The sequence below is a fragment of the Sitophilus oryzae genome, unplaced genomic scaffold, assembly GCF_002938485.1.
Source record: "Sitophilus oryzae breed Bouriz unplaced genomic scaffold, Soryzae_2.0 scaffold_494_pilon_pilon, whole genome shotgun sequence".
Taxonomy (NCBI): Eukaryota; Metazoa; Arthropoda; class Insecta; order Coleoptera; family Curculionidae; genus Sitophilus; species Sitophilus oryzae.
This window is the reverse complement of record NW_022147078.1, coordinates 926,568-942,801: the sequence shown is the minus strand read 5'-3', so window position 1 is coordinate 942,801 and position 16,234 is coordinate 926,568. Positions and strand designations below refer to the sequence as shown.

Sequence of the window (16,234 nt, the reverse complement as noted above, 5' to 3'; positions counted from 1 at the left end):
CAAAAATTTTAGAATAATTTAATATATAAAATGCCAGCGATCTTCATTTCATAGCCATCGCTGACGCCTTTTTTTAGATAATATTGTATTATTTGTAAATATAAATTTTGTGAATGCAAATAATAATACATCACTATTAGTAGATATTAAATGTTTTTTGTTAAATTAGATCGATTTTCAAACCCCAAAATTTAAAATATATTTACATTTTACCCATTATCTTATGTACCTATACATTATTTGTACATTGTAAAACATTTGCTGCATTTGTATGGTTCATAGTTTATTTGCCAAAGTATTTATTACTATAAATAGGTATATATGTTGTAGTTATTAACTGTATATTATGTATATTTCATTTAAACTATATCATTTTTAAAATACAAACCAAAAATCTGAGGAATAATTATGTTTTCCATGTATTTTACAACATATTTATTAATCCGTTATATCTAACTAGCGTGACGTCATAAATCTCGCCCGTAGGCTGATCTTTTAATAGAAGGCATTGTACAAAGTATTACTTTTAAATAGTTTTATTTTATTTGGAACGTTTAAAATTGTTTAAAAAATTATGTGTGGCGTTTGAAAAAAAAATAGCATGCGTTTCTATTCGGAGTAAAAATTACTTTTTGTTCCTCGTGTACAGCCTGCCGCAAAAAGTATCATTTTTACTCCTAATAAAAAAAAACAATATAGTATTAGCAAAATATTATATTGTAATAAATCACAAAATACCTATAGTTTCATCCCTAACTACATAGGAACCATGGTAAAATCCAAATCGGCCTACGTCATCAAGAAGAAGTACCATGACAGTTCGCCAACAACAACCGAAGAAGATGAAGAAGAACAAGTCAAAGAAGTGTCCAGGAAGAAACGCGTGGAATTTGACAGCAACATCAAAAAAATCCCCAGGGAACCGATATCAGTGCCAAACTTCAGTATGCTGACGCTGCCAACTCCTGTACTCACCCCAGTAGAAGCTTCGAAGTTGGTCTATTTGACTGATGAGGAGACTGACGTGGAGACTAAGGCATCGGCTGTCAAAAATACACCTGAGGTAATAATTTACAGGATACAGTTATTTTGTTAATTTGCCTTATTGTGTGTAGAGTTTTTTGACACCAATTGACTATCTCTCCAAAAAAGTCCTATGGGCATTTCGCCACTGTAAAAAAATCTACAATTAAAATAGTTATTTTTTGTAAATACTGCTGCGTTAAACGAATTTTTCTAACAGACAAAAAATGCTTAACGTTTCGGAAAGTATACTATCTCTTTCCATCGTCGGGAAGCAAAAAATACAAAGAACAAAGAAAAAACTATTTAAAATATCTAAATGCAACTTTTCGAGAACACTTTAGTTTTTTTAAACAGATACGTCTACAAAAACCGTTGACGTTCTGTTAAAATGACATTATATCAAGTTAAACTTCAAAATTAACAATTACTACCTGATAAGAATTACTTAATAAGGTAAAACTAAAAAGCTTCAAACTTTCTGTATGATTATTTTTAATTAGTTTTTAATTTTTGCGTATGTTATGTTCTTTAAAATCAAAGATGCGATTGCCATACATTACTAACATCTACAGATGCATAAGCAATACATTTATTTTTATTAGATTGTATCAAAAAAGCCTCTTTTATTTTTCTTTTAGAGGTCTGTCGTGTTTTCATTATAATTTGTGCATTGTTAAAATCTATTCAGTGTCCTGTGTTCCATGAATGCTGACAAATCTTAGATTTGTGAAAATCTCCCTTTCTTAAATAATCTTTATGTTCTTTAATTCGAACATTTACGGGTCTAGATGTTTCACCAATATAAAATTTATCACTATTTTTCGACAGACTCAATTATTTCAAAAATTCAGTTTGGGTAGAGAGATTTGTATCGATATTTATTACTTTTATATTACCTAGGTCGAATCTGAAGAGACTGAAGACGAGTACGATAATTTGAAGCCTCTGAAACGTGCTGATAGTTACAGTTCTCACCTGGGTTACGCTGACAACCCCCTCTATCAGGAAATGATCGAAAAATCTGAAGAACTTGCATCTTCTACTTCAGACTACTACAGTATAGAAACTGTGAATCGCCTGTCTTCAGCGAGTAGTTATAGTGTGAAGACAAATACTCCACAAGAAAATAAAGAAACAGTGGTAAGTATGTTGAATGTGAGAAGTTAATAACCTTGATTTTTCTGGTATAGATATATTGTGTTCCCCAAAATGTCAATATTCCATGGGTATTGATAAATGAGGTCTAAATTATAAGAAAATGCATTTTCTACGAAAACTTGAAGAGATAAGGTAAAAAAAGGTATAATAAAATTGACATACAATTAAATTGTACATCTGATTCTCGTAAAATATACAGGGTGTTCTATACAGGGTTGTTCACCACATACGACACGGAGTATTGTAGCTAAACGATGAAACTTTTACAAATTGTAAGTTTTGGGTTCAATGAAGGACTATTAGAGGTACAATTTAAAAATAATTTTACAAGATACAGAGTGTCCCAAATAAGTAAAAAATATCAAAGTTGTATTTTTTTAAATGGAACACCCTGTATATTATTACATTTTTAGTTTCTACGATTAAAATAAAGGTAAATTTGATTAAGATTTATTATACTTAAACCTTACCGGTTTTGAAATATTTTCAATTTTGTGAAATTGCAGTAAAAATTTTAAGGCTTCATTTCTCTATGGGTATCAAAGTTTTTAGTACTAAATATTTACTGAAGTTTATTTACTGATCAGTTATTGGTTGCAATAATAAAAATAATACTACCTTATACAGAATGTCTAAAAATTTATTTTAAATAATTATTAGCTTCAAACGGAAATAACTTGTTTAATTTAAATGGAACACGCTGTATATTTTAGGAGAATCAGATGCAAAATTTTATTGTCCATCAAATTATATTATACCATTTTTTACCTATCTCTTTAAGTTTCCGTAGAAAATGCATTTTCTTGTAATTTAGAACTTATTTATCAATATACCCATGGACTATTGACATTTTAGATTATTTTTAAAGATGTACCAAATTTTTAAAGAGTACAGATACTAATATTGTCGATATAATTCGTTTATTTCATTAAAAAATAAAAAAAAACTGTTCAAATATTTGTTAAAGAGGACCAATTAATATGATCCAGTATTCAAACTACATTAACTGACTGTTTGCATTGATTAATAATAATTGCTCCAAATACTAAAAAACTGAATTTTGTATGGGCATTAGACAGTGTGATAAAAAGTAACACCTTAAAAATGATATTTCATTTTTTAATAAATGCTTATTTATAACAACAGAGACTTTAATTTGCAACTTATTATTATATTGATTTCTGACTCAAATCCACATTTATTTATAATAATTTATTAACGAACACAATTAAGTATGTAATTAATTAGTATATGGGCGGAAATAATGGTGTTATATTTAATTAATGGTATACTCTTTTATAAAGATTTAAATAGTTTTCTTTTTGCATACAAATGGGCTAGTAATATTATCGTTTTGCTAAAAACGATAATATTACTAGATAAGTTTTGGACCAATTGCGGGTGTTTTGGGGGTCATGTTACTTTCCTTCAATCTTCGTCTTAGAGTCCTCTGACTAACAGTCACTCCTCGTGTTCCACGGAGCTGTTGTTACACCTGAATAGCATTAAGATGCCGATTTCTTAATATTGTTGGCACAATAAAGCGGTCATCACGATCCGTTGTATATCTCTTTCCACCAGTTCCAGGTCGCCTACGAAAGGATCGAGTCTCCTCATATCGTTCACACACTCTTCGAACCGCTCCGCGTGTCATATGTAGTTGCCGAGCTACAGCTCTCTGTTGTAAGTCCATTTTCAATTAAAGCGATTACTTTGGCAGCTTTTTTCCGTGATGTATGCCTTAAATTGAAACACTAATCAAACAATGAAAGAACAATGTGCAAGTTTCGATTACAAAGTAACAGTAAAGTAGTAATTGCAATATTTGATAAGTTTTTTATTCTTATTGTCATCACAACACAAATGCCTTTCATTTGTTTACCCGTTGCTACGCATATAAACGATAAGTACCATAGATAAAAGACAATAATCTTCTATTAAGATAGATATGAAACTTAGTAGTAAAATTTTGGGTCCAAGCGCCCCTCCGTGTTCTTAGTAGAGACTACGTTTAACCCAGATTCTAAAAGACACTTTTCTGCTGTAAATATTTTTTATGTTTATATTTGATTTCATGCACGCAAGTTTATTTTAAAGTTACACTGATATATTAATATAATGTAGTATTATTTTTATTATTGCAACACAAAATTTAGTAAATAGAAAAACTTCTAACTTTAATAAAACATAAGAATATATATATTTTACAGTTTATTAAATATAAATTTTGACTACAAGGTAGAAAGTAAATCACAATATTTGATAAAACTTATAAGTATACCATTTTTACAGTTAATAAATAATAAAACTATTTCTGACTATGATATTTAAAATTTAGATAGATAGAATATTAAAAAACATACCGGTATTTGCAGACGCAGGCCCAAATTCGATAAAAACCAAAATTTTTCCTGTGAAAATCGGGCTTTTTTCACAGAAAAGGTATTTTTTGATTTATCAACAATCATTGTCAAGTGGACAATATACAGGGTGTTTTCTAATTAGTCTAAAAAATTGTGGTGTGATTCCTCATGTGTTCTTAAAACAATTTACCCAATTTTTATATAACCATTGGGTCTAATGTACTTCCTTTCTGATCTACAGGGTGTTAAAAATTAAAAAAAAATCGATATTTTGCTTAACATAAATGGTACACTACTGCTTTTTTAAGGAAAATATATTTTTTCTTGACTGGCCATCCTTTTTCAACAAAATTGATCTTTTGAGTTTTTCTTGTTCATCAAACGGTTGCCGAGAAAAAAATAAATATACTTATTAAGAGCCCGCCGTTTCTAACGATTTTTATTATTTAGATTAATTAGGAAACACCCTGTATATGCATATCACAGGCAACCAAATAAACTAGTAACCTCTAAAAATTATTTTTCCTACCACTAGCGACATACCGTGTTTTTAGTGAATACTAAATTATTTTATCAAAATTTCACCATATAAGTTTCCAGGCAATGGATAAGTACTTTGGATAAATTTATACTCATATTAAAGCATGCTAAATTGTCTTTGAAACAGCTCATATTTTTTTCTTGGTCTGATAAATAGATTCTAAAAGACACAGTTAAGGTGAAAAGTTTACAGTGGGCCGATTTCTATGCGCGCAAGTTTATTTGAAACACATTTTTAGACACCCTGTATAATGTAGTATTATTTTTATTATTGCAACACAAAATTTAGTAAATAGAAAAACTTCAGTTCAATATTTGGTTTTAAAAACTTAAAAATCCTTAGAGAAATGAAACTTTAAAATTGTTACTGCATTATGACAGAATCGTAAATATTTCAAAAACGGTAAGATTAAAATTTACCTTTATTTTAATCGTAGAAACTATAAATGTAATAATATACGGGGTATTCCATTTAAAAAAATACAACTATGATATTTTTTTTTTGTTTGGGACACTCTGTACCTTTTGAAAATAATTTCAAATTGTAGCTTTATTAGACCTCCAACAATTCCATCATTGACAATAATTTATATTGTATGGTAATGTATATTTTTTCTTATCATTTGTTTTACAGAAAGAAGGACCCTTTGGTTTCTGCAACCCCAACTACCTTGGCCCTTCTACAAACAAATCCATGCTCACCAACGACGAAAAAAAGTCCTTCAACAAAATCTTTCCCTCAGACACGCCAGAACATCGTCCAAAAGACGAGGAAGACATTCTGGAACTCCTCAGCTACGACGGCATCCTGGATAAGAACACCAAAGTCATTTACAGGCAGTCGAGTCGGTCAGACAGGCCTGCCAACTTGCCTCTGCACAGGAATCACTTAAGAAAGGGGTCGGGGCATAGAGCTCATAGTGCTGGAAGGGCCGAGAATAGAGGAAAGAGTTTGGAGAAACAGAGTTCAATGAAGGAACCTGCTGAATATGTTGATCCTTTTATTCCATTGTATGTTTATATTATTGGTGGTAAGGAGCAAGGGCATGTTACGGTTTTCCAAAGACCTATATCGATTTGGAGGCTAAAACTCTTCTAAAAATATATAATATTTTTGAGTCTTATAGTTTTAAAATAATTCGTTGATCAATCTTAAAAATAAAAAAAACTGTCTATACTTCTGTGGCGGATTCATCTCTTCAAAAAATAGGCCTATGCCCAAGAAAACTCCTTGAATTTTTGATATAATCTTAACTTTGAAAGATCTAAAAACGAATTGTGAAAGATTATTTTTTTAATTCACCCCCGAGAAGGGGTGAAATAAATAAATAATTAAAATTGAATTTAAAGCGCGCTCGATGACGTAACTAAAAGTTTAATTGGTATCAAATATACTTTACTTTTTTAATTTTGGTATTCCATCCATGCTTATCAAAATAAAAACACTAAATCACCACAATACACTTTTACTTTTACACTGGACGCGCGTTTCGCTAACCATGTTAGCATCATCAGCAGATGATTATAAACTAAAGTACAATCTACAAGTTGAGCGTTTATATACTCGCCCAGTGGGCACCGAGTGGGCGTGGCAAAATCTAGCCAACCGAGTCAGAGCCAACTGAGCGTAACAGTTAGATTTCCGCCACTAGATTTAAAGAACATTTAGCTCAAATAAGATATGGTAGACCGGATAAATCTTGCGTTGCCGAACATATTGTTGACAAAGAACATTGTATAGATCTTAATAATTTAAAATTAATTAAACAAGCCTCAAATTACAGGCAATTAGATGCATATGAAAGCATCAGAATTAATAAATGTAAAGATAGTATGAACAGAGACAACGGTCCAATTCCTTCAAGTTCTTTTTTCCTACTACTCTAGTGGCGGAAATCTAACTGTTACGCTCAGTTGGCTCTGACTCGGTTGGCTAGATTTTGCCACGCCCACTCGGTGCCCACTGGGCGTGTATATAAACGCTCAACTTGTAGATTGTACTTTAGTTTATAATCATCTGCTGATGATGCTAACATGGTTAGCGAAACGCGCGTCCAGTGTAAAAGTAAAAGTGTTTTGGTGTATTGTGGTGATTTAGTGTTTTTATTTTGCTGTGTAACACCAAAGGTTCCAACCCTCAACTGTAATCCATGCTTATATTAAAAAGATCAACGAATTATTTTGGAACAATAGCACGCATATACGGAGTGTTTATAAACCATCTGTACATAATTGCATAGCTCAGTAGTTATTTTTTTTGAGTACTTCCAAAAAAAAGAATTTTTAAAACATAAAAAAATCAATTTAGAATTACTTGAATTAAATTTTATATGGATTTAAAAAGAATGTTATTTTTTTGAAATAGTGGAAAATACAGTGGCATTTAATGAAGTGACATATAATTTGACCCTTATTTAAATAATTAAATACCTTTACGATTTATTACAGCCTTTTTATGAAGACTCTGTATATAATATGATATCTAATAGTATATCTAGTATTTCTAAAAAATTTGACATCTTGTTGTAAGATTCTAGTTCAAAATTTGTGCCAACATATTACATTAGCGAACTAGACCAATATTATAAAGCATTATTTGCTCATTAGATGCTTAATAAGGTTTTTTAGAATATTCTAGAGTTTAACTACTATAAAAATCCAAGAATTCTCTAAAATTACATCCAAAATTAATAATATCTATAAATGATAAAAAAATTATACCGATAATAATTTTCATTAGTTGTTATATGTTTATTTTTTTTGTTTCTAATGATTTCCTATAAATGACGTTTCTAGGTAGACTAATTATTACAGGGTGTAGAAACATCTATTTCATTTAATATATTTTTTTATTTCCAAATTATTTTTGAAATAAAAAAAATCTAGCAGATTACTACCACTTTAGCTCTTTTTTAGTGAAAATATTATTTTGAAAATGCTGAATAGGAGGATTTTGTACAGAAGAACTTTTTTTTCTCTAAAAAAAATCAGCTGTCGTATTTTTTTTGGCAGTGATTCATCTACTCCCTGTATATTTGTTGTCTTTAGCTGTAAATAGTTTTTATGTTATCATATAGCTTCAAAGAAGGGATTTTAGTATGCCTATATATTGATTTTTCATAAAAAAAACGGCGTCAGCGATGGCTATGAAATGAAAATTTTATATGTAAAATTATATTGGGGGCATGTCTTCGATGTTCAATTTCCAAGCCAACTGGACGCCATTTTTTTCCGATCATACGGTATTTTTTTGGTATGTTAAGGGTTAACAAAAGTGTTCTATACGTAAGCAAATCTTAGTGTTTTCAGTATTAAAAGAAATAAAAATATAAAATAAACAACCCCTAAAAATAAATAAAAGACTATGCAGTTCTAGATAGTTTATACTTTTCTAGATATAGAATAGTACAGATTTCTTTAGATTGATTAAGATCTATGGTATATTTATGATCTGATTTTTTTTTGAGATCTTAACTTAAGATCTCTATGATCATGGAGAAATGTAAAAAATCTATTAAACGTGGAATTAGTTAAAATATATATATATATATATATATATATATATATATATATATATATATATATATATATATATATATATATATATATATATATATATATATATAGGTGTCCCAAATTCGAGGTACCAGGTCACATTTTGTGTTTGAGCCGCTCTCATCAAATTTCTTTTTTTTTAAATGCGGCCCTAAATTTTTTATTATGGATTTTAAGAGCTTTTACGGTTCCAAAACCAATGATGTATCGCACTTTTTCAAAAATTAATGGCATTTTCTACAGGAATGGGCTCTTTCACAAAAAATAAAATACCCAATTCAAGGACAAAATCTGAAATAGAAGACTATTTTCAATATATTTATCCAAAAAAAATAGTTCCATGACATTGAATAATTTTTTTATAGGCCCTCAAAATTGCTTTAATTTGAAATAATTTTAAAGTGCCAATTGATGACGTGTGAAAAATACGCCCAATCGCATTGCAGAACCGTGCCCGTGCGCCAGCCAACAACTGGCAACATTGCGATTTGATTTGACCAGCACCACCTCAACTCAAGGCCAATCAAAATGATATGGGCAAGGCAAATATGGCGGCGAAGGCAGCGCATTATTAAATTGTTTACCTTTAATCTGAAAAGCCGGTAGTGGTTTCTCGTTCTGATGGCATACCAGAAATAATTAATTATCTCTAGTTTGTTGTGCTTCTGCAACACGTTTGTTTAGTTCTTAGTGTTCAGTGCATGGTGTGATCAGAAAATTGTGATAAAATAACAGTGTAATAAAAATCCAAACCAGACATTTCACATAGGGAACTTCAAACTTTTGTGCTTGTCGTACTCCTCTATTATTAATTATTTTAAGGTAAGAACTAGAAGTATTTATCAAGATATTACACCTAAATGAGTAAAAAGCCTTCGCCGCCAGTCTGCATAGTACTTTATAATGGTTACTTACAATAATCAAAAGATAGGTATTAAAGGGTAGGTATTAACATTTTATTGGTAGCATGCCTTTTACATGCTCTGTTCCAAATGGTTGACGGCTATTAAAAGAGATAATTTCACTCCTACTAGTAGTTCTCGGGTAAGAAGTGCATTAAATATGCCTCAAAAAGGCCAAAGGCCAAAGCCTCTGTTACCCTAGTGAGGATGTAGTTATGGCTACTGCTTACACTTACCTCACTATAAGTTAAATATTGGAATAAGAATCAAGCTTTTTACATCAAAAAGATCACAGAAAGATATTGACAACATTGACATTTGAAAATTTAAATGGCCTGGATGTAAGTCTTTTTTTAGGTCACAATTGCCCCTCACATACGTCAGAATTTATTATTAAATCCATCTTGTTCAGAATATCCAATATTTTATTGAAGAACTATGCAAAAAAAAAGAATGACGTCTTTACCACAAACACAATGCCCTATGTAAAGATAAAGAGTAAAGAAAACTAAGCTAGGCGTAAGTTTTACTTACGAACCCCCAAAAGGGTATTTAGTTTTTTTTTTCTATATAAAATCTTGAAACACATATTATATTTTTTATTTATCCTCACCTATTATAGTTTAAATTTATTCCCATTTGTGTAATGCTGCAAAACATAGAAAAAATATTCAATATTTTTTAACCTAAGTCAATGTAGTTTATAATTCCAAGAGCATTTACCAAGGCTTTTACTAAGACACAGTAACTTCCTATACTGTCCATAATAGTATATATTTATCAAAAGTTCAGTAAATTCTAAACTATGGTAGGTAAGTGTTTGCAATTGAATCTTTAGTTTATATTGCTATTTTCTGTCATATATTTCTGATTATTTCTTTTTCCGATGATTTTGAACACCCTTTGAATATTTTAACACTACCTATTTTCTGAGAAAGCAGACCTTTTTATAAAAAGTAACTAACTGATGTTTTCATAAAAGTAATAATATAAAAAATTCCATACTTATGTGGAGAACTTTAGACTCCCTGTATATTAAAAAATTAGTGAAATATTACGTAATCTAACCCGACAAATGAAAAATGTCTATTTGTGAATAAAACAGGTTTTAAAATACGCGCCAAATAAAGCACTTCTATCTCCGCCATATTGGAAAAGGTTGAATGGCCTTGTGTGGAGGTGGTGGTGGGTCAGCATGTTGGCTCGGCCGCGGCCGTGTTGTCGCTTTTTAACATGCCAGGTGTGACGTATTGAAAATAAAGTGTGGATTTTTATTCTGGGCTTTTTTGTTTTTATTTATTTTCTTAAGAACGACTTCAAATTTTTCGAAAGTGAGATAGCTGAAAATTCTAGAATTAATTGCTTTATTCAATTATACTAATTCTAAAATATAGTGAAAGAGCCCATTAGTGTGTTAGAGAAACCAATTTTTTGTAAGATCTTACCAGAAAATCATCAACTTTTCCTCCATTTAACCTATCTTGTATCTCTTCTAGTTCCCCAGATACTGTGATTCAGAGACACCCTGTACTGCTATTAGCGTCAGATAGTAAATATACCGGGTGAAACAAGAAAATCGAAAAAAAAATGAGATAAATTTCGTCCATTACTCTATATAATTCCGTTCAATTGTAAATTTGTACGATATAGACATAGATATTTTTGGAACAGTTGAATTTATATTTTTGGTGGTGTAAAGAATAATCAGTAGTAACCATTAGTAGCCAGTAATATTACTAAAATGACTTTTATTGTATAAAATAAACAAAAAAAAAATATAATAACTTCCTGAGTTGTAAAATTTTGAAAAAAAAATCTTTTTAATTTAGTTTTAAGTATTTGAACTTGATTTTCTGTGCAATATTTCATATCACTAGGTTTTAAAACTTTGTTGTTGTGTTGTTTAGTTATTTTTCTGTAATTTTGTTTGTTTATTGTAATTTATTGTATTTTGATCGTTTTTATTATTATATAAAGTGATTAAAAATAGGGGGTTGTATGATTTTTAGTATCCCTAACCAATCTACTGATGTGTGGATAATTTAAACGTAAAGATTGAATTAATAAAATTTATTTTCAGGAAAAAATAGCTATTTGGAACGTCATAAGCTTTCCAAAAATGCAACAAAAAATCCAGGTGGGTATTTAAAAAAATAAAGTTGATGATGGTATCTCGGAAAAGAAACGTCACATTTAAAATCTAATAACATCAGCTTGTAGAGCAGGAAAATTCGTAATGGGAACATGAATTTGTATTGTTATATCTTCTCAAATAATGTCAGAGAAAAATAAAACCAAAATCGGGAAAATTCGTTTTTTTTTCAAAATCCGATTACTTACGAAGATATCTTCGTAAGTAATCGGATTTTTTTTAAATTTCGAAACACGACGTTATATAGTTCAGCAAGACGCAACTTTGTTCTAATTTAACCATCTTTGTGTCTCTTCATGTTTACGAGATACCCGTAGTGCGCATTTTTATATGAGACACTCTATATATTTTGTTCGCTCTGTATATATTTTATTTAATTAAGAATTGGAAAGTCAGACGTATAATATTAAAAATTTTTTTTTTCAATAATAGAATCATATAAATATTATAAAAAAAATGTTTAGGAAAGTTTTTCAATATGATCAAATACTAATTTAAAAAAAATCGAAGATTATTTTGTATATTTTCAAAATATATACAAGACAAACATACTTAATATACCATTTCACATTATTTAATTATAATTTATTATAAAAACGGTAAAAATATTACAAAAGAATACAAAAAATTAATATTAAAATCCATCCTTACATCAAATCTATCAATTTTATCCATATATCTAACTTAGTAGGCTTTGACTTGGTTTGGCAACTCTCGCAGTTTGACAGTTAAAAAAAACGAATGTTTCGCTGGTGCGCTTGTTGAAAAACGCCAAGAAAACTGAACAGAAAATATTTGGTTGTAGGTATTTTCGGGTTGTTAAATAAATTTGTGAGCGGGCATAGTAAAAACGGTGGAACATAAGTGTAATTTTTGTGCCTTCCGAGTGAGATTCTGGATTATCATGGCTTAGTAAGGTAGGATGTTTTTTGAACGATATTTTCAAGTTTATTTGTGTTTTAAAATAGGATATTCTGAGGTAATTATATCTATACGTGTAGTACTTAAATACTAGATATAGTATATAATTCTTTTATATACAATCATACAAAATAGTAGATTTTTTATACACTCATATGAAGCGTTTAATTTTAACCAATAGTGAGACAATAAGTATAGTTATTTATGTATGTATCAATGGATTTATAAGAAGGAAATAATATATTTTTTTCTATAGCAATTGTTAAAATTAGTAGTGGGAACTATCAAATGAATACTATCGAAACATTCGATAGTGGCAATTCATTCGAATAATTCGATAGTTAGTAAAAAAACATTCGTTGAAAACTATTCGAATAAAAATTATCGAATAGATCCGTCATCTGCCTTGAAATATTATATTCTAGTAATTCGGCAGCAAAAACCATTCATTTATAAAATTCATTCATTTATGAAATTCATTCATTCGTCAGGATCGATTATAATAAAATATTAACTGAATTTTAGTTGTCGCCCGGCGTCGTAGGTTTCTTTCCGAGAAACCCGACAGCGGTCGGTGGCAATGCTATGAAAGAAGCCGGCATCTTTGATTTTTTGCGGCGTCAGATATAGATAAGGACACATTATTTTTTTTATTGAGGTGCTAGTATTTACACAGAAAATACATTATGAAAGGCGCTGTTGCCATATTTTGGTATTAGTTGATATTAGCAAAGAATATTATTGTTTGGCTTTAGTTAATTAGGGATAGTATGTTTATATATTCTGCATTTTTTTTATTAATATTCTGTTGATACACTGCAATAATACTTGTTATTTTGAATGTAAGAAAATTATTTTTAATGTTTTTTAGCAAAGACTGGTTTAATAAATAATAATAACAGTAATAATTTGTTATACCTATTAACAACAAAATTTAAAATCATTTAATATAAATATTTTCTTTTAAGTAGTAGCAAAATATAAACAACAAATTAGATGTCAAAATTATTTATATTAGATTCTATTTAAAAATAATATAGTCTCTAAATTTTTTGGCAACGGTGGTTTATTAAATAATAATAATTACAGAACTAATTTGTTATATTAACAACAAATTTTAAAATCATGAAATATAAACATTTATTAATTTTCTAAGCATGCAGTGTAATGTAAGGAAAATATAAATAAAAAATTAGAAATCAAAATTATTTATATTAGGTGCTTTATATTACTATTTAAAAATTATATTTACTTTTACTGGCATTTACTTTAAAAAATAAATGAAATATTTTTTCTTCGCAAAAAACTACATGTAAAAGAATTAGCATAAACAAAATATAAACATTGTTAACTTTTTTTTTTAAATTGGCACGTGTAAAACTTTCATTTTAATTTTCTCACCCCATAGTTTGAGTTCGATAACCATTTACTTAAATATGATTATACAACCGCATTACTTAAATATGATTATTAAGTTCAACTAATTCATATTATTAAAACATCTAAAATACAAATATGTATTTTTTAAATTAATTGTAAGTTCATCTCATCTCTCTTAAAAATTGCTACTTTTCAAAATTTCCCATTAAAAAATAGACCATATACCATATAAAATTAAATAATTAAAAGATCGGACTACGGAAAACCACACAAATTTTCGGAAAAATTTTGACCACCACATGCACACAATCGTCAATAAATAAAATTAAAAAATAACTACTATTTTAGTATTTTAACTATTTTAATAAACGCAAAAATAGCACAGTATTTATACGGCGAAGTTATAAAAATTTGGAAGAACTAATAATGCACCGACGCATACAAAAATCAAACGAATACTAAATTTCATTTATCAAAAGCATTCGATAGTCGTGGCTCAACAATAACCATTTGGTCGCACGGCGACTAAATTTTTTTTTTTTTTTTTTTTCGATTCCTTTTCATAAGTTATTCGGGATTTAAATGGAAGTATAGTTTGGATATGGCGTTTGTCGCCTCAACCTGAATATCTGTTATAATTTCTGAATATTTTTTAAAACGTAACTCGCTATGGAAAAAAATATTGTTTTATTAGTGCAGTGCTTTAAGCCCTTATGAGATACAAACCTCGGAATTCATTTACTGTGAACGAATTTTTATAAAACTTTTTGCATTGTATTGATAATAAGATATATTACAAAGTTTACCTATTTAAATTCGTTGCTTTTACTTTAGTATTCAAATAAACACACACATATACAAACGCATACATACAAGATGGCTCCGTTTTCCGGAAAAGCTCTGTATCAGGATTCCTATTTGAGATGTTCACTCCAAACCTTTTGCAAAATATATGTTTAATAGTAGTTGACATTTCAAAAATATTTTTATAGATATACAGGGTGAGTCAAATATATATCATTTTCGAGTTTAGTGAATTTGCTATAAAATTCTGGTTTCAATAATACCTTAATACCATAGAGTACATTAAATGGTCTTTGAATTATGACTACGTCCATGAGTACGTCAATATAGACGTCCAGGAACCTTCGTATGAGAACTTCTAATCGAGACGATCGATTTATTGTAAGTTTATCGCTAAGAAACCGCCCTTTGCCAGCTTTTCAAATTGATAATGAATTGCACTTAAGAACCGTACATATTAACTAACGGACTACAAGAAGAAGATTAAATAAAGCAAATCTTATGTCAAGAAGGCCTGCTTCGGGACCAGAACTTACTAGATGTGTTGACTAGGCCCAAAAGCAAAGGCATGGTCTTAGTGTAAAAATTACGAAAAATGTTAGTGCCTTCTTTAAAACCGAATATTTCCAACAAAAATAAAGCTAGTGAGATGAACCAAAAAACAAATCATCGAGAAAGGATGTATCTAGATGATAAAATAATTTTTAAATTTCTTGCTGTTTTAACATATTTCACAGGGCGTTTCAAACAAAAATATCAACATTTTGTTTTCCGTCATATAATTAACAGGCGGGGAGTTTCATTTTTAATTTAGAAAAAGATACTAAGAAGTCAAATAATTTGGCAACACACTGCTTAAAAAATCATCAAAATCGGCCCATTAAAATAAAATATATTAACCTTTTTATTAACATTTTAGTCATATACTTTTCTAATGAAACAAACCTTTATTTTTTTACTAGAATCCAAAAATCAATTAATATATAGGGTGTTACATTACAAAAAACATAACTTTGATGTGTAACTTTTTTTGGGGACACCCTGTAGAACTCTACATAATTTTAGGAAATACATTAAATTGACTTACATAAACTCAGAAAATTTCATTTCAATACAAACATTTGTTCTCCTTGCAAAAACCGCGTCGTATATGACGCGCCACCCTGTATAATTCGATTTCAATCAAAATTTCAATGATTAGAATATAAGCAGAATAGGTATAGCTTATGTATTAGATTTAATGATTTCAATTAATTTACTTAGAAAAAGAATTAAAAAAATCAAAATATTAAGAAGGAAATAATTAAGAATTTACTAAAATTACTAAAATAAAAAATTAAAAGCAACGAAAAAAAATGGGTTAAAAAAAACATTTTAGTATTTTATCTATAAAACACAATACAGAAGGTTTCAAATTAATACATTCACAGTAA

The 16,234-nt window shown here is 29.0% G+C and overlaps 1 protein-coding gene across 1 annotated transcript in view; it reads left to right on the top strand.

The window, feature by feature from the left end:
• Positions 1–6,375, top strand: part of LOC115886696 (tip elongation aberrant protein 1-like) — a 29,886-nt gene extending 23,511 nt beyond the window's left edge. The window contains exons 8-10 of the mRNA XM_030905958.1: positions 765–1,063; positions 1,927–2,166; positions 5,722–6,375. Of these exons, the coding sequence (XP_030761818.1) occupies positions 765–1,063; positions 1,927–2,166; positions 5,722–6,186 (1,004 nt within the window). The 3' untranslated portion in view covers positions 6,187–6,375. The remainder of the gene's footprint in view (positions 1–764; positions 1,064–1,926; positions 2,167–5,721) is intronic.
• Positions 6,376–16,234: the final 9,859 nt, after the last annotated feature.